The 19826-nt window shown below is 44.4% G+C and overlaps 1 protein-coding gene across 1 annotated transcript in view; it reads left to right on the forward strand.

Annotated features, from left to right (window-relative positions):
- Positions 1 to 19826, forward strand: part of plxna2 (plexin A2) — a 147705-nt gene that overhangs the window by 60983 nt on the left and 66896 nt on the right. The window contains exons 4-5 of the mRNA XM_076097667.1: positions 8818 to 8918; positions 18238 to 18361. Of these exons, the coding sequence (XP_075953782.1) occupies positions 8818 to 8918; positions 18238 to 18361 (225 nt within the window). The remainder of the gene's footprint in view (positions 1 to 8817; positions 8919 to 18237; positions 18362 to 19826) is intronic.

A 19826-nucleotide genomic window follows, 5' to 3' on the forward strand; every position in this document is an offset into this window, starting at 1 on the left:
GAAAAGAGTTAAGTCTGTGGAGGTATAATTAGCTTTGCTTGACTTTATGCTATTATGTGAAGCTGTTAAATTATGCATAAGCAAATTAATGTCTTTTTACTGTGCAAGTGTTTTTCTACAGTGAGGTTAATAGTTGTCACATGCATATTAATGTTGGTTATTAGGAGTGAGAAATGACAAAGAAAAAGACACATCGCTGAAATTCAGATGTCTCACCACCCTAGCTGTTTTATGAACGTTGTTTTTGATGTAACTATGCTCCAGTTGGGAGCATTTTAAAGCTGTTGGTTTCAAGGTCTTCAGTGGTTTGCTATATATATATATATATATATATATATATATATATATATATATATATATATATATATATATATATATATATGAAGCACATACACACACAATCAAATCACACACAAACACCCCCACTTTTCAGGCTAACCTCCTCCTCTGCTCTCCTTTGCCCAAAAAGAGGATTGAAACCATACATAATTGATACACTCCTAGCTGTATCGACTGGTTGGACTTTTCCTCCTCCTCACTGGTCGATTCCCTCACTCCATTATTTCTATGCTCTCGCTCCCTCCACTGCCTCACATCCCCCTGTGACTCCTCCCTCTAGTCTGTAATAGCTAAACCACACACACACACACAAACAGAGATTAGAAGTCAGACAGCCCCATCTCCCTCCTCCATCTTCCTTATTGCCCGTTGTGCCACTCTGTCTTTAATCCATACAGTTGGCCATCAGTCCAGGGGACACATGCTGAAATCCAATGCCATGTTTGTGCAAGTGTGTCCAAATGAGAGAAGGGACTTTTATGTGTTTCTGCACAGCTGTACTGTTTAGGGGGGGAATGGGCACTTAAAGCTGAGAGAAGGTCAATAGTTTGTTTAAAAATCTTTTGGCGGTCCTTAAATCTACATTGATATTTATTTAAAACAAACACGATTTTTTAAAATTCTGATGCCCTTACTGCTGTGCTATTTAAACTAAACAGAGTAGCACTGGTTGGCCAACTAGTGTGATGGTGTGTGCAACATAAAACGTGTTATATCCTACAGCTGATCAATAAATGAATGTGTAAAAAGATGAATATTTCAGTCTTCATAGACAGATATGCGGGATGGATGTAATAGTGGAGGTGTGGGGCAAAACAAACACATTCAATTTAGCTACTCTTTGTTACAAAGTAGTAATTCAGCTGGACATTTACTGACAGACCAGTGCCGTATATGTTCTGGCAAGATAGTGCCGTGCCAGTAGAAGAGCTTGGATTTTAGCCAGAGCAACAAAAAAACAACCAGGACTGAGCAGACAAACACATGAGCGACACCTACAGAAATCGCTAATGTCTTAGCCACACGAATTCCACCACAGACACCGCGACAATGACTGCTCATCACAAGCAATGTCATGATGAAAACATTGAACCGTATTATCAGTTATGCAGTTAGCGTTGACACACGATGTCCAGTTCAGCTTCAGAGTTCAAACTGCGGTCAGAAGGCACACGCCTGACCTGTTCTTCGCCTTCTCTTCCTGCTTGGCAGTTTGTCTCCTACCAGTCTGTTACTTCTGATGAGCTGCCAGGGACCAGGTCTGTCCGGGTCTGACGGGGTACAGGGGGGGGGTGACGCCCTAATAAGAGGCAGAGGGGGCCGTGTTGTCGTGCTACCGATGCTCATTGGCACGGGGATTTGGAAACGGCAGTTCTGCTTGATTAAACTGTGATAGCTGGATATCCACCATAGTCTAACAATTCAGAGATAGTTAGTGTACCCCCCCCCCCTTCTTTCATTCTGACTCTAAACCCAGCCGGTGTGGTGCTGTTGCTGTTTTCAATTGACCCAAATCTACGAGCTCAGGCCAAATCCAATAAAGAAAATGAATGTGTGCGTGTGTGTGTGCCTCTGTGTCTTCTCTTTGTGTGGGTGAATAGACAGAGAACTAAGGAAAAGATGGGCTGAGAGAGCTGGCTGTGACAATAAAGGTTAAAAGCTCCCATTTTCACACCAAATCATTTGTGGAGTATGCGAGATGGCTGTTTGTAGATGAGGCGAGCTGTATCATTTCATTTTGCCTCTGCTTTTTCTCCCTCTAAGGTTTAGCCTCTTTAAAATCAATGAATAATATTTACTCTGAACGCAATCTCCTGTGCTTTAAAATCAGTTATTCTGAAAAAGCACCCCAGTAAAAGAGGTTATGACCTTCAAAGAACACCCAATGGTAGTGTATATCCCATTGAATTATCCTAACTCCCATTTATCCAGAACCTATCCCGCATTCGTGCTGTAGACAGTTCTGTAATAAAAGTTATACAGTGGAGGAAAATCAATATTGTGTATTTCTACACAAAACTTGTCAGGGAGGCCTCTGACATCTGTAACAAGAACAACAACAAAGACAAGTATTCTAAAAGCAATATGCCTTAAAGCCGGAACAGAGCTGTAGATTTCAACAGCACGTCTCCCGGGAATGAAGGTCGTAGTTTTTTAGTTTTTTGTATGATGAGGAGGATGTTTATGTGCAGCCATTATGTGCACATGTGGTTGTAATGAATTACTTTTACACATTTGCTCTTGGAAATGTGGATTTTAAGCTGTCATCAAAGCTCCCAGCTGTTGTGGTTTCTTTGCGCAGTCCACTCAAGGCCTCCGAGGGATCAGCACCCGAGCACCCACAACAACCACACGCATGCCCCCGCTCGGTCCTTAATCAAGCTAGGTATAATTGGTGCGAGTCTCCCGGCCCGGTTATCCTTGGACCAGCCATAACACTTCAACAGAACCCCTCACCTCTCTGCTCAGGGCCAGCCAGGCTTAGGATGAATATTGATGAGTGAGTTGAACCACTCACTGACCTCTAAGTCTAAGACAGCAACAAAAAAAAAAGAAAAGTAATTTGTTCTCATTTTCTTTCCTTTAAAACAGGTTGAACAAAGTCAGAGGGGTATGATAGTGATAGTGATGATATGAGTTTTTGTTTCTGCTACTCCTTGTGGGCGGATGTCAACAGGCTGGATGAGATGGCTCTGCCACATAACTACAGAGCGGATTTGTTTGGATCTCGGAGAGTATATAGTGGGAGGATGTTGTGCATTGAGGAATAGACGACCAGAAAGACGAGGAGAGAGCGAGAACGAGACGAGGGCGAGATGTTGGCTGCTCCTTAGGAAGAGCCTCAGTGGGTTTACTAGAGCAGATTAACGAGTGGCCGTCCTTGTGGAGCTAGTCTGGACACAGGAAACGCTGGCGGCCGGGTCACTGTGGGACTAACGGACTCGGGGACGTGTAGATTCCATTGCTTTTCATTCATTCAGCAGCAAGTATTTGCTCTGCTTTTGTCCCTTTGTCATTAAGCCCGCTCAAACAGGCACATACACCCCTCCCATGCCCCCCCCCCCCCCCCCCCCCCCGCCCGCCCCTCTCTCTGCTGGAATGGGTATTGTGTTCATGATCGATGTGCCTCATTCCAGTGACGTGGTAGCCTGGCTAACTCTCATTAAAAATGGATAGGGTGTAGGGGAGCCGCCAGTGTGTGTGTGTGTGTCTATACATGTTTAAAAAGAGGTGTAGGTGGCAGGAAGTCCCAGAGGTGCCAGCTGTTTACCGTGCACTGCTGACGGTTTCGAAGGTTGGAGGGAGAGGTGGTGGTGGTGGATGTGGGGGTGTTCCTGAGGTCAGAGCCAGACCTGTTGCCAAGGCAACCACTTGCAAAATAGCTTCCTCTGAATTAGTGGTGACGGTGGGATTTTTCTCTCTCTCTCGCTCAGCATGGCGAGGCACATCTGGCACCGCAGAGACCATGGGTCTCATCAGAACACAAAACAATGGGCCGCTTCCACTCTGCTCTGTCCTCCTTTTATCCCTTTTTTTCACTCAGTCTTTCTTTTTCTCTCCCCCCCCCGGTCTTCTTTTGCTATCCTGCCCCCTGTGCCCCCATCCGTCACAGAGATGCAGTAAGCATGGCTGGGTCTCAGGAGCAGGACTGAGGAGCTGAAATGGAGCCTCCAAGGTGGCCAAAAATAGCATTGGAAATTATTTGCAGTTAAAATCTTATCATCTGGTATATTTATCTTCTTAATATGCCTCGAAGGCAGTAGCATGTTTATTATGCAATACCCACCCATGGCTCTCTGTGTCAACACTATCACCTCCCTGAATGTTGTTGAAAGTTGTTCTTGAACCACAACTGGAACAAGAATAAGCTAAAAGTTACACAATTACATTTCTCATGTTGGTAGTCTCAAATGGCTTTCAAGAGGTTGGATTTAAAAGCCTTCTTAATGTCCCAGTGAAACGGAGGTTAGAGTGTCTTTAGCTTCTGTACTGTGACATATTCCCCAGTGAAACTGAATATTTGAGCGGTGTACAGTCACAAGAGAGATTTAATACAAATCCTTCACATTTGATTGGACCGCTTAAAAGTGCTTAGAGCGCGATACGGAGCTACAGAACCGTTTGCTCCACACACATACCTTCCTCACCTGTTGTTCGATTATGAGGAGGATGAAGGAGAGATGAAAGGGCCACCGTTTTTAACCGGCTCTGTGTCACTGGGCAGTACATGCAGATGAACGGCTGTACTACCCGCGTTGCAGTAGTTGAAAACCAGTCGTTTTCTCCCTCTCACAGCCACGTTGTTTTTGGAAATGAAAGCAACATTTTTGCCCACTTTTCCCTCAACACACATCTCTTATTACTCCATGTTGCTCTGTTAGCTACCGAGATCCAACAGGGAAGTGCAATTTTACATAACCGAGTCGCACAAAGTGTCACCTGATTTGATGATTTTTTTTAATAATGCCTCTGAGTGCAAGATGAATCATCAAAGATTTGAAACCGTTTCACAGAGAGAAAAAAAAAAAAAGGGATTTGATTGACTGATATATTTTTTTTCATATTTGGCATTTAACAAGAGATGAATGAACAATTAACACAGGGGTGGTGGATTAAAACTGGGAAAGTGTATTTTCCATTTCACCAGGACTTTAATTACGCAAAAATCATGTTCGGTTAAATATTAAGCATAAAAACCCTGCGTTAGGACAGCGCTTTAATACTAGAGCCCAAATCCCTAAAGGTTTCAGTAACAGAGAAGAGACCCGCTGGTTTAGAGGAGGCTTGGCAATAATAATGGAAGCTGAAGCCTATTCAGCGTTGGCCTTTGAAAGAGAGGAAGCTGTTGTTTTAACCCGCGGCTGTCAGTCAGTCACCCAGGTTGCTCCAGTATGCGACTCCACTGTAGCCTCTCTGGTTGACTAACCCCCCCGCTGAGGCCATCTTAAGCAGGAATTTTATTAGCATTGATTTACCAGAGCACAGTACTTCTCACCGGCAATGCTTTCTAACTCAGGTCAGCTGCGGATGGATGTGTGCAGACGGCAGAGAAAGTGGGAGGCAATATCAGATTGTGCGCTGCGCTTCTTTGTCTACCTTGAAAACACAGGAACAACAATCTGCACATCCGTTATGGCGCTGCGCATGTGTGCCTACAAACACACACACACACACACACACAGTGGGAGAAGGGGCTTCATTGTGCAGCCCTGCTGTGTTGAGTGACTGTAGCGTGTGCTGGGCAACAGCTGCTGTGATCCCCCCCCCCCACCCCCAACCCTCACCTCCACTACTGGCCCATGCTGGTCTAAACATCAATGCACTCTCTCTTACACACACACACACACACACAGTATATAAAGCACAGCAATGTACACACTCTATGTCATATTCTGTCCTTTTTCAGTCCTCATGTGTTTGTTTTCCTGTTTACCTCGCTCTCCTCCTGTATTACCCCCGTACCTTTTTGTGTGTTACAGTCTGTGTCAGCTGACAGCGGGCTGTGTCTGTCTGTCTGTCTTTAGACACCGCTCCATAAGGGACACCCCCAGCTCCCCCCACTACTCCCTGACTTTCCCCCCTGCTGACAGCTGTCTCCACACTGTAACCCTTTCATGGCTGCATCCGTGAAAGTTATACTACAAAGTTTCGTCAGCCTATGACACGTTTTGGGAAGGATCTGAAATTTGTTTTTGGGTTAAGAGGGCTTCACTTTGAGATATACACACAGGATGTTTCCCCGACCGCGTTCCTGGTGGGCTTGTTTGTCATCAGTTGCAGCTTCTGCTGCTGATGTGACCCCTTCTGCAGCTCATTACAGCATGCCACCTGTTTGTCCTGAAGCTAGGCAAGACACACACACACACACACACACACACACACAAATAGAGTTTGTTGAGGTGGCAGGGGGTTAATCTAACAGGAGTGTCCATGGCGTAGCTGCCACACAGAGCAGGGACTGTTGAAGTCCCACCGTGTCAATGGCTTTCTTTGTCCCCTGGGCGCGTCTTTCTGTTGCCGCAGGGTTTAGGACCAGCAGGCAGACAGGTGGAGGGTTATTGAGCTTTTGAGGAGCAAAGACAAAACAAAGAAAAAATAATATAGGCTGGAGCACATGTAGAGTGCTGCAGAGTTGACGGATTTCTGTAGACCAACCCTGAAGTTAGCGTGGCGCTGGTTCCCTCAACGAAAAGCCAATGTGATTTTTACATTGGATTTAGGATTATTGCAGTAAAATAAGATCTGAGGCAAACCAACGTTTACTATACTTTCACGTTTTGTTCAACAAGATGTTCTTCACAAATGAACACCGCTTTTTTTTTATGATTTTTGAAGCGTAATTGCAATTGCTAGGGGCAAAAAGCTAACGTTAGGATATAAATAAACTACACTACGGTCGCGTGACTTCACATCACCACCATGAAGATAAAGGCGGACGAGTCAGCGTGACGATGCTTAGTAGTCGAATTTAGCCTTTTTTTAAGGCACGTAAAAGCTTCAAAACTCAAGAAAGGGACATTTACTGACATATTTTAAGCTTGTGCTAACTGCAGACCTCATTTCAGGCATCGAACCAAAAATCCATTCAAAAAACCCATTGACATTGAGACGAGGGAACCAAAAGTGCAAAAATACGAACTCGTATCGGGGTTTTGGGACTCAATCCTGCAGCACTCCGTTGCTCAGAGTTTTCACAGCAAACCTTGACAGGCCATGCAATAATAGGTGCATGTTACAAATTTTGCTGTCAGCTGTTTCTTTTAATTTGATACGTCGTAATAAAGAAAAGCCTTTGATGGACACCCAGCTGTTATCTATTCCTATAGCTGACAGTAATTATTATCACCCAGTTGTGGGCGATTTGCATGGGCTTCAAGAAACACTTAAAATGTGTTATTTGCACCCTTCATTCACTCCCCCACATTTTGCACAGGAGCATTGAGGTTCAAGCTGAAAAGGGCACACACTGCCAGAGTGTGCTGTCATTATCCAACAAGGCGATTGCCAGGAATTTGAAAGACAGACAGGACTGAAAATGTATCTGTATCAGACTCTTACTCTTCTCTTGCATCTGGTCAATATGCTGTGCAGTGTTAGTGTTTGTGTGGCAGTGTGTACTGTGTGTGTTCACTCCTGCTGACACAGTGAGATGCCCGGACACTTAAAAAGACACACACACACACACACACTGACCTCCAGATCGCACAGACCTCTACTCAGACAGACTGAGTGCCATGTGGCTGAGCAGAACCTTGTCTGGCAGAGAGACCGACACACAGCTAGATTCACATACACACACACACACACACACACACACACACACACACACTCATTATATATAACTGACAGACGGATGAGAGCATGTTATGTAGCAGCTGAAAACGGGCCCAGCCTGTGGATCACACAACAACTCAGCTGACACGCATCTCAGTAGTTGGCCAGCTGAGATGTGTGATTTGATTCTGAGTGCTTCTCTACTCGGTTGTCTCCACATAATATAAATGATCAACCCTGCATTTGTGTAAATTTATTTTGTCAATCGCATAAGCACATAAACGCATGGATGTTTGTTCTTCATTCAAATGATTGTAGTCCAACAGCCCTGTGGGGATTAGCGTGGATTCGTGGGTGTGGAGTGTTTGCTTTGTGCTGAAAGTGCTTATTCAAATACTTTGCTGTTGACACTTTCAACATGTTTAGCTTTGAATTATCTGCTCCATCAATTTATAAAAAAAAAAAAAGAAGAACAACTTGCAGTACAACGTGAGTAATTACTTTTCAGTTTTAAAACTATTCTGCAATCTATTTGTTTAATGAAGTGGATCTTTACACAAACTTGGGGGAAAAAAGTTACACCTATAGTGTTTATAATACGTTGTTTGTTTATACTTTTCTAAAAAGTATTAACCTTACACTAGCTGGTTAAAAAAAACGCCCTGTCATTCTGATTTCAAATGTATGTAATCAAGTCAGACTTGAGAAAAGCGTCTGTCACTACTTGTGCTACTGTCCACGTGTAAGTGTTTTTGCACAGGCTCTACCCATGTGGACAGATGCCTCTGTGAAGACAAGAGCCTATTGATGGCAGAGCAACAGCTTTCTCTGGCCAACTGATCCCACCTGCTCACTACTGTTTCTCTGGCTTATGATAAAGGCAACAGTTGCCTGTGCAGTTGACGTCTCACACATTGACACACAGGGGCACCCAAACATTTAGGGCACATCATCGCCATACATAATCAGTCAACATAAAACATCATATATGACTTATCATAAGATGGAAATATCGCATTCAAATGCTGCCAGTGAATGCAGATGTTTGTTTGTTCAATCATCTGTTGGTGTGTGCTTGAATAGGTATTCCTTTAGTGCACACACACACACACACACACACACACACATACCCAGAGGCTTCTTTGTGTGCGTCTTGTGATGTGTGTTGCGCTGCCTGCACTCTGACCTTTCATGTGCTTTCAGGTTATCCAGGTTCCCATCGAGTCATGTGAGCAGTACGGGACCTGTGGAGAGTGTTTGAGCTCCGGGGACCCACACTGCGGCTGGTGTGTCCTGCATAATATGTGAGTATCCCTCAATCGTCATTCGGTCAGTTTGAAGACACTTTACACACACATTTTTGTTCGACATTCTCCAAAATGGCCTACAAATTTCCTCACACAAAGGCAGATAGGTTTATATTTTCCTAATGTGTATCTATATCAAATCAAGTGTTAGGAAAGAAGACTGTCTGGGAATGGTTGTGTAGTAATGACTTGATATTAGCAGGAAATGACAGCACTCAGTTGGTGTATGATTTACGAGAATTTGAAAAGACACAAGAAATTACCAAAAAGGAATATCATGTAGGCATTTTGCTGTGCCTGAACGCATGTTTACTGGTGAAGCCTATATTTGTTGAGCCTGTTCCAGAGCAAGATAGGGGATATTTACTGTACATCCCGCTGTTGCCTTAAGAATAAGCATAGAAGCCATGAGTGACACCTGCTGGAACTGAAGCGTTACTGCAACAAGTCAAACTTCTAGAAAGCCAGACTTAGGAAAAAAGATGTATATTTATTGTCGTTTGGATTGTTCATTGTGATACACATCTGTAAATTGAGCTGACTGTAGTTAGACGATGTGATGGAGAGAGTATATTGGGGACACGAGATGAATGCAAGTCATTACTAAAGAAGCCAGAAGACATTCTGCTCTTTCTCAATCTCTCCCCCTTTGTTTCATAAGCACACACACACACACTCTCATCAGTCCGAGCTTCTTCTTAGCTGATGTGTGTTGAATTCCCCACTTACAGTCCCTCCTGAATGCAGCCCCTCTCTCTAAAGGTATAGCTGAATATTTGTGTGTGTCAGAGCCCCGCCGCAATCATCATTATCGTGATGGCGGCCCCTGCAAAGTGCACTTAAAGTAATTTACATCACTCCAAAGCTGGGACAGGACAAATAATTGCCTAGTGACAAGGTAATTCCGCGTGTGCCTGCAGAGGTACGGGAGGGGCTGGCTAAAGCTTTATATTCTTTGCAGTCTGCGTGCCTTCACACAGGGATCATTTACCACAACATTAGCCGTTGTGCTTCGCTGTTAATCACATGCTTTTTTTGTAGGTGTGGTGGGGAAATGGAGTCATCTTAGTTAGTAGGGATTCAAATCCACAGCGCGTCAGGGGTGGTGGTGCTAAAAGGTGATTCGTTTTTTTTAGCTGTTATGGTGAAAGCAGCTGTGAGGACGGAACAGCTGTTTAGTCTGCAAAATGCCGTACTGGAGTATGTCGTGTGTGTGGGCTCGTGTGTGAACGTCTGTGCGTGCACGTGGGTACGATTTTTTTGAGAACATGCACAAACGCATGTGTGGACTGCTGTACTGTACCGTGGGGGAGAAAAGGTCAGCACCACAATTCACATCAGATCAGCCATCTGTTCTTTCAACACAGTGGACCTTCGTGCCACCTGTCTCTGGTCCTAATACCCCTTTCTCTGGCCTGACCCTGCAATGAGTGTGGCGGGACCCGTGTCAGCTCTGGCGGAGTTGCTGCAAAGAGGAAAAGAAGTTAACGGGAGAATAGTTGCCGATAAAACCATTTCAGGGTACACATGGATCAGAAAAGACTATGCCATTCATTAAAAATAAAAAAAACGTCTCATCGTGCCATCTTGCATGAGAAGCCGCAATGAAATGTTCATGATGTCTCAGAGTTGTAGGTGCTCAATTAATTATGTAATCTTATCAATCCTCTCTGACTGCTTGCAAGATAGTTGATAGAAACAGGCACTTATTTATCTGACAGTTCAGGGTTTTAAACATGACTAATGGCGGAGTAAAGGTAGGGGTTTGCTTCATGGGATTAGTTAGCATGAAGACTGCACACATTTCATTATTGTTAGCAGTGGTTGATAGATTTGAACGCAAACCTAGTGAGTTTGTGTCCAGTGAGAAATTGGGAAGGTCTGTGTTTGACCAAATATTAATTATGCACATGCTCTCAAACCTTCAGGTAAAGTCTCCAATTCATTTTTTAAATGTTCATTCAATGTCTATTTTCCTTTATTGTAAAGCACTGTGTGAAAGGTGCTATACAAACAAATGTTATTATCATTAGTAGTAGTCCTAAGTATCTGTCGAATGCAGCTGGAGAAAAGCAGCTGCACCCTTCTGGTGAAGAGCTCCCCTCTTCCCACTCGCCCGGAATTCAATTTCTTGCCAGCCGTGGTGCCATCCACAGCTGTGATGCTACCGCTTCCTTCTGCCCCCTTCTCCCTGAAACCATTGTTGACTTTTTTTTAAATTGTCTTTCCCCCTCTCCCATGTTTGTGTGCACCTCCTTCAGCTAGCATCTAAGGTATGCCACTCATCTCCTCTCAGCTCAGCACAGCTCACTACTGCGTCGTCTCCCTCTTCCCTCTGGAATAAGCTCTTCCACACTCCAGGGAGGGTTGGCTTGCCACACACAAACACCCCTCGCTTTGATCACCCCCCCCCCCCCCCCCCCGCCCCTCCTTCTACAGCTGCCATCCGCGATATCCATCCTTCTTCTCCTCTAAACATTGTGTCCCCTCCATCTTTTCTTTATGTCTGTGCGTGTACGCTCATTGAAGTGCAGCATTCTAAGGTGGCTAATTAGGAACATAGGAGGACATTAGGTTGGTTTGCGATGATGATGAGGAGGAGAGAATGCCAAGGAGGCGGTGAGCTGGTCAGGAGTGGCGTCTCTGTCTTCCCTGTCTTCCTCCTCGCTTTCTTCTTCCTCTGATTCAGTGTGGTGTGAGCCTCTAAAGTGCTTTAATTACCAGCAGCTGCTAGGCATCCACTGAATGCACGAAGAATGAGAGGGGGGAAAAAAGAGAGGGGATAAGAATGAGAGAAGGGGAGAGTGTTTGATGCTGCACACTCATCGGCCCACAAGACCGAGCAGCATTTTGATTGCAGCTGAAAGGGGAGCTCATCATCTCCAGGGCTCTTCAGTCAAAGTCCCCGTGAATGGGTAGTTCAGCCTCCGTCTGACCACAATCCAAAAACATGGGGCTGTGGCGATGCTTTCTCTCCGTTGCTCCCTCCCTCCCTCCGCCTGCTCCTCATCACTGTTAGATTAGCTGTCTAATCATGCCCAAAAGAGGCTTTTCCATCTCAAAATGTCCCACGTCACTCTGTTGTACCTCCATCCTATCGGCTCGCTCCCACATTCCAGGAGGAGACGGGAGGTTTTTGTTGAGATTTGTCAGGATTAGTCTGGACTTGTGTCCAGGGGCTTATATAGTGATCTAGTGCCAAGGTCAGCAGTTGACCAGTATAGCATGTTTCAGTACTATTATTTGTATTATAAGAATTTACTCAAGTAGTAAACTGTAGAACGATACAGTATGTGGAAATCAGCGCGAGTTTGTTGTGTGGATGACAGCTTAGGGCTATTGGTGTAGTAGGCCCCAGCAGAGAGTGAGTCAGCATTTGAGGGCTGCTCTGAGCAGAGTAACATATCACCACTACACTGTGATACTGTATTGCACTGTACTGTCAATCTGCATGTGGCTGAACTGCTCTGATTTGTTTCAACCCACACAGCAGCACCCTGAATGGCACAGCTGTCCGCTTGTCAGAAATCGGTGTTACGAGCTTAAATGCTGCCAAGCGATTTGTTTGGCAGCCTGGTTTGGAGCCCATTATACGGGTGCACTTTGTCAACTGCAAGACTCTGGGTTTGAGGAATAGCTGTTTATGTTGTGTTTGTGTCAACTTAAAACTATACACCGCAGCCCTATTTTTCTAAGTACAACATTCCCCCATGAGCAAGCACTGGCAAAAAAACTCCCCTTTAATGGGTAGTACTATACTATACTATACTATACTATATTATACGAATAATAGTAGCCGTGGATATAATAGAATGATAATAGCAGTAATAGTAGCAGTAATAATAGAATTTGACTGATAATGATCGGTGTAAACATGATCCATTTATACCTGCGAGACGAAAAAGCACAAAGACTCTGGGGAAGGAGCCAGGTTAGTAACATGCATTAATGGGACATGAATGCATAAAGAGGGAGAGATGAGCTCAATGTATCATAGGAAGTCCCCCAGCAGTCTATGCCTATAGCCGAGTAACTAGGGGCTGGTCCAAGGCAAGCCTGAGCCAGCCCTTACTATCAGGGTTATCAACAAGCAATGCCTTAAGCCTACTCTTAAATCTGCCTCCCAGACTAAAACTGTGATGGTTCCACCAGGAGAGGAGCCTAATGCGGCATGTTCATCATTATGCTACGAATGATGTCAAACACCGACCATAAAACTCCTCTAATTTACCAATGGCAACAGCAATTAGGGCCGCAATGCAAATGGCTGCTTCAGCCCATTGTGGATGTCAGACTGTGTGTCTAATGGCAGACTCATCAGCTACAGACACCGTTAGCAGTCGGAGGGGAGCTGCATCCATCTTCCCAAATGTGCCTAATGAGATATCGATCACGGACGTGCAGGTCGATCAATATTTCCATAGATTCCTAGCACATAGAGCTAGTACACGTTGGCTCCATGGTTTTTGAAATACTGTATTTTTGTATGTTTTTGTATGTGTATAAGTGGGCAGACTACATATAATAAATTTAATGATCCTAAAAACCCCAGTGTGTTTGTACCTTGCTCGCTCACTCGTTTTCTTTTTGAGATGCTTCCATCCCCGCACTGCTCTTTCTCTCTGCTCAGCCCACGCAAGTAAAGCTATAGCTGCTGCAGAGCAGTGAGCAATAGTCTCTTCATAAATCTTTATCCTCCCTCTCTTTGTCCTTTCCTTTACCCTCACCCAGTACCTTTAACAGAGACTGACTTGATTTGCATAAACCTATATGTGTGTACACATGTGCCTCTGAGCGTGTTTGACTCAGTTTACACCACAATAGCTTCCCAGATCTATGAGCAGACGAAGTGAATGGGCTGTGGCCATACTATGCTCTGTGTCCTCTGGGCGCTGTCCCGCAGTGACATTATCAGTCGCCACAGGAGACAGACCATGAGTTGCATCTGTTGGTTTGACCCCTGACATGAACTGTACACGACTTTGGGTTTCAAACTGTGCCCTCATGTATAAACCCAAGCCCACACAGCAACATGAGCTGGTGGAGTTTACCATCTCTGTGGTGGTTTGAAATAGAAAACCCTGCTTTTTTTTTTTTATCATCCCTCCTTCACTTCCCTCCGTACCTCCTGTGGTATGCGTTGAAATGGATGTTCTCACACTTTAGGGATGCAACAGTTAGAAACAAATGCCCTGAATCACTCAGAATGAGGATAACACACTAAAGGAAGTGTGTGTGTGTGTGTGTGTGTGTGTGTGTGTGTGTGTGTGTGTGTGTGTGTGTGTGTGTGTGTGTGTGTGTGTGTGTGTGTGTGTGTGTGTGTGTGTGTGTGTGTGTGTGTGTGTGTGTGTGTGTGTGTGTGTGTGTGTGTGTGTGTGTGTGTGTGTGTCATAATACATCACTGCTCACCTAATCATTCCTCTTTTCCTGTTTGAGAGCCAAAGCCCCGGTGCAGTCAAGCTTCATACATGTTCATGTTAACATGTGTTTCTGTTGAAATGTGCGGACCAGGGTTCCATTTAACGAAATCAAATCACGCCAGTGATTCTCTAACATAATGGGTTGCCACTTAAGCCTATTAAAGCTTTGTTAAGCACCATCAAATATTCAATATATACATAGTTATTCCTCACTGTACCTACATCATGCCATACTACTTCTCTTCACACCCCACTCTGCCTCCAAACCATCTGTTCTATGCTGTCATTTTGTGGTGTTTGTGGTCCGGCCCTATCAAGAGAAGGAAGGTGATTTTAAAATGGCTCCCCCTCTGTTCTCTCTTTTTTTTTTAACACGGTACTCACAACGAGAGCTGCAATCAGACAGTCCTTCACACTTCCATTGAAGTCCTTAGATGTGGTAAGGGAAGGGGAGGAGGGAGAGAAGAACATGCGTGTGTGCATAAATGTATGAAGGATTTAGTGTGAGGGACTGCATTGTTTTATGGTTGTGTACGTTTATGTGGGTGCATGTTTGAGTGTATACATTATTTGTCTGTGGCTATGTGTCTGTTTGTTGTCATGTTTATGTGAATGGGTGTGTGTATTCATAAGTCTGGCTGTCCGTCAAAGCTTGGCACAGCAGAGACGACAGTGTAATTGCCTGTCCAGGGCAACAGAATAAGAAGCAGGCGCTGGTGGAACAGACCCTGAGGTTTGGCCTCTGCTAACCTCACCCTTCCACTCTGTAAAGTGTTATTTTCCTCCCACAAAACACCACAAATTACTCTGCACATTAGATACAGCTTAGTGACTTGGATCACAGTGCAAACGTGTGTAGCGGCTTCATTTGCACCAGGGCAGCCCACAGAAAACGCACAGGAGACAACAATATGCTGTCCTTTGTTTGTTTTTTATTTGTATTTATCTCACTTGCCTTACATGTCTGCATGAAATGTGACTGCCACTTACAGCTCATACCCTGCAGTGGGGTTGTAGATTCCAGAGAGGAGTAATAATAGAAGTGCAAGCACTTACTTCAGCACCATGGACAGGGCTCAACACTCAGGCTGCTTCCAGCAAAAAGCTCCTTATTACAGGAGAGCGGCGTGCATTTGTACTGCCAATCTGCATGTACGTGGAATTGTATTGTACGTATGCAAGTGTTAATGTTTGTCTGTGTGTTTCTTTCTCTTTTGAAAGAAATTCGATGTGCGTACCACCTTTTCACACCTTATTTTGTCCGTGAGAGCCCCCCCCTCAGGAATGTAAGTGATGGAACACAAAGCATCGGCGAAGCTACTGAGTGACAGGCCAGGGCCAGACAGGAGGATAAGGGGGGGGGGGGGGGGGGGGGGTGTACAGGAGAGAGGGGGTCAGGAGGGGGAATATGAGGAAGGCAGGATTCTAGTCAACACTCAGTGGCATGCACTTCAGCTAATGAGAGAGGCAAGGGGTCAGTTTCTAACTACACAGAGATAATGGCCATCTCCTGAAACCATGGCAACAGCAGCCATCCTGCACCCCCCCCCCCCCCCCCCCCCCCACTCCCCCATCACCCCCGCTGCCACGTCCCCCTCGCCGCGCTCTCATCTTACTTTACCCCACCAAAATGATTTTTTTTCTTTTTAAATCACAGTGAGGAAAATCAATGCAGGGCTTTTTGTCAGTTAATGACCACCCAGGTTTTTGCATCTGTACCCATGCGGCTTGGAGACATGCATAAAACATTGTGCCGCGGTCCACACCTGAAAGCAAATTAAGTATCATTTGCTGCTGCCATTGTGAATGTAAAAAAAAGCGCCAAATTGCCGACACCTTGCCTAAGAAAGGTGTACTAATTTCAACTTGTGAGAAAGTGAGGCAAAAAAGGGAGACACATGGAGAGAGAGTGTGACAGAGATGTGGCAAAAGCATGAAGTCAAATGTGTAAAATGAAGAGGCAAGGTCATTTATATCTGGAGTAACAATGAAAATGTCACATTTAAAATGTAGAAATAGCGTTTCAAAAGTGGTGAAGGGGACACCCAGGTAATAATTCGGAAAATGTAAAAAGAAATCTTGCCAGAGTGGCCCTCCTTTGCCAGTGAGAGATTCACACTACTACACTAATTCTACACTTTCCTGCTCTCTAAAATCCCTAGGGAGGTGTGTGTGTGTGTGTGTGTGTGTGTGTGTGTGTGTGTGTGTGTGTGTGTGTGTGTGTGTGTGTGTGTGTGTGTGTGTGTGTGTGTGTGTGTGTGTGTGTGTGTGTGTGTGTGTGTGTGTGTGTGTGTGTGTGTGTGTGTGTATGCTTGTGCCTGTTCATGCGAGTCTGCTGGATATGGCTTGAACTTCTGACAACATAATTACAGACAGAAGCTGTGGATGAAGATGTAGCTTAGAGTCAGTATGTGTAAGAGTATGTGGTTAAGAAGCATGATATGGGCTCTGATACACACACACACACACACAAATACGGAGTCAGCAGCCAGGGGAGAATGGACAGGGTTTGTAGTGGTACATCAGCACCACGGACAGCGACTGACCCAGACAGCCAGTTAACCAGCCTGGGTTGGATGAGGAGAGAGAGCCTTTGGTGTAATGGGATGGAAGGAACACACCGTTTTAATAAGAGGGAGGAGGTGGCTGAGTTTTTTTAACGAGGGATGTGGCGGTTTGTGGGGGTGTCGCGTGGTACTTGGTATACTATCTGGCCACTAAGATCTCTTATGAGTGAGCACCGTGTAATTTGCACCAGTTGCATCACCAAAGTTGTCCAGCGATTGAAGAATATAATTCGGCTGTGTAGTGCTTAGTGCTGTGGCTTCGTAGTTTATGTTAGTATGGTGTATTAAATTACCCACTGGAGGCAGAGGCTCCACTGCTGGTGCCACCACTTGTTTGTGTGGTTTGTTGGGAAGCTTCCTGGAGGCCATGAACGCCTACTATTTTATAAAACGTTTAGAGCTACATGTCCTAGAAGCCAGCTGCTATTTTTTACTAGGAGTGTCATGAAATACACATTTTTACAACAGTGAGCTTTTTTTCCAGTAAAATCGTTTCCTATTATGGCTTCAATATGCCGTGTGTTTTGCAAAACAAGAAAACAAAAAAAAAACCTGTCTCATAAAGAACAGCATAACTCAGCCAGAATCAAGAGCATGTCAAATTGACGGCCTTTTATCATCAACACAAAACAAACACATCTACATGAGTGAAACAGACGGCATGAAAAAAAGAAGAGAAAAGATGCCCGGAGCATCTGGTGTAGTTCTCCAGTGATCAGTGCAGGTGTCTTGAGACTGAGGTGGTGGATCAAAATGCACTTCTACAATGTGTCCATCTAATGTCCAGGAGAAGTAGGGGTGATTAATCATGCTTTACAGCATTAGTTCTTCCTCAAAGCACTGCTAGTATTTAAAAAAATAATTCTTTTTACAACATAGCTTGATGCTTGTTTTTCTAAACAATGTTTACTGCTAGCGTTTTTGATAGTTTGAATCCCCATCTTTCCATCCCATTCCCTGTCACAAAACTGGCAATTTGTCTTTTTCAGACCCCAACTTAAACTGTCACATAGTATTTTCATTGCTGCACTTATTGTAACATGAGTATTTATTTCTATCACAATTGTTTTTTTTTTACCCCTTTCTTTACTTTTCATTGTGAGTGTTTTCTTTCCTATTATAACTTTGCCAGCACGCTATTTCCTGTAATATATTCATTGATCGGGTTACTAATGTTTTGGTTTTTTGTAACAATATAATCTAATTGATTTTTTTGTGAACTGTACTAGTTCTGGTAGCCTCTCTTTTTCTTTTTTATTCATGTTCCTGCTGAAAAACAAATATCAGTAAAACCATACTTTCTTGTTCCTCCCTCTCCTTTCTGTTCAGCTGCTCTCAGAGGACCCGGTGTGAGCGTGCAGATGAGCCTTACCGTTTCGCCGCCTCTCTCAACCAGTGTGTGAAGGCCACTGTGTACCCAGACAGCATTGCGGTGTCAGAGCCCAGCGTACCTGTAAGTTCACACAAGCACATTCCTACATCCAGTACGCACACAAAATGCCAAACACCTGCAATCTTAACCTCTACTTGCTCGCATTACAATGATAAATAAGCTACCATTTACATATTCCCCACCCACGTACAGAGGCAGAACATTTTAAATGATCCCACATAGCAGTTTGCCTAGTTTTGATTGCAGTTGATGCATAAACATTAGATGAGAAGGTTCATAAGAGCTTGATGTGGGCGTTTCAGTGTGCATATGCTCACTTGGTACAAAGCAATATGTGTGCCAAGACATGTTTGTGTGGGTGGGTGTGTAGGTGTTAAAGTTGTCCGAGTGCAGCTGAGTACAGTGCAGTATGTCCACATGGACCGAGCGAAAGCAGGCAGATAGAGCATCAGTGAAAAAGGCTCTGCCTGTCCAAGTTCTGCTGAACTTTGCTGAACATATGTGGACACATGTTAGGTCTTGAAATACCCGCGCTGGGTCAGTTAATCCGGAACACAAAAGATTCATCTCCTCAGGTTTGGATTTATCTGAATAACGGTGGTGCTCAGCAGCATTTGGTTTTTACCATATTACACCAGGTGAAACTGCTCACAACAAGGTCTCAGATGTAATATTTGTACAATTTGGTCAAACAAAACAAGTGCAACTAAGCTCTATGATAGCAGACATAACTACAGCGGACTTCTCCAGACCTCTTTAAATTGCACATAATATCCTGGTTTGAGAGTCTGCACGGGCACATTTTCCTTGTATTTTGCTTAAGATGGCGGTTGGTAAGAGTTACTAGAGGCCAACATAAAGGGTTATACCGAGTGGCGAAGTGGTCATTTGTTGAGGTGGGTGTACTACTAGCTAGATGAGTTGGTTACGAGAATGAAGTGAGTATGCTCTCCTATGTATTCCAAAACGATTTGGCTAATAGGTGGGTACACAGTAAGCCCACAGTATACCCGGTAAACCTCAAATAACCTTCACTTCACCACATTTTATACCGAAGAATCATCTGTGAAAGGTTCCACCCAGAATCCCCTATGAGACGCTCTACAGATAACCCTTCTATGGTGTAATGGTTTCACCCAGAAACCTCTCCGGGATTCAATCCAGAATCTTTTCACCCTCAAAAGGTCCTAACAAGAACCCACTCTCTATTGAGATCTCTTTTATAGCCCAAGGGTTTCATCTAGAACCCACCTAGGGTACCTCATGACGCTCTTAAAGGGCCAGGGCTGGTGTGGTGCAGCGCAACACACAACAATCATGGTTCACAATCACAGTTTTTGGGGGTATGACGGCTGGGAAGATATTTGAACACCCATGCTTTCAACAATCCTTGAAGAACTCTTTCTTCCAAAAAGGGTTCTTAAAGGAATACTATTTCAAAACCCTTTCTTTGAAAAACAGAAGCAAATGGTTCTGGTTAGATCCTCAGTCCTTTAGAAAGAAGCCTTTTGGAAACCTTACCTTT

Source organism: Anarhichas minor, unplaced genomic scaffold (assembly GCF_050575085.1).
Source record: "Anarhichas minor isolate MPS153535 unplaced genomic scaffold, ASM5057508v1 ptg000003l, whole genome shotgun sequence".
Taxonomy (NCBI): Eukaryota; Metazoa; Chordata; class Actinopteri; order Perciformes; family Anarhichadidae; genus Anarhichas; species Anarhichas minor.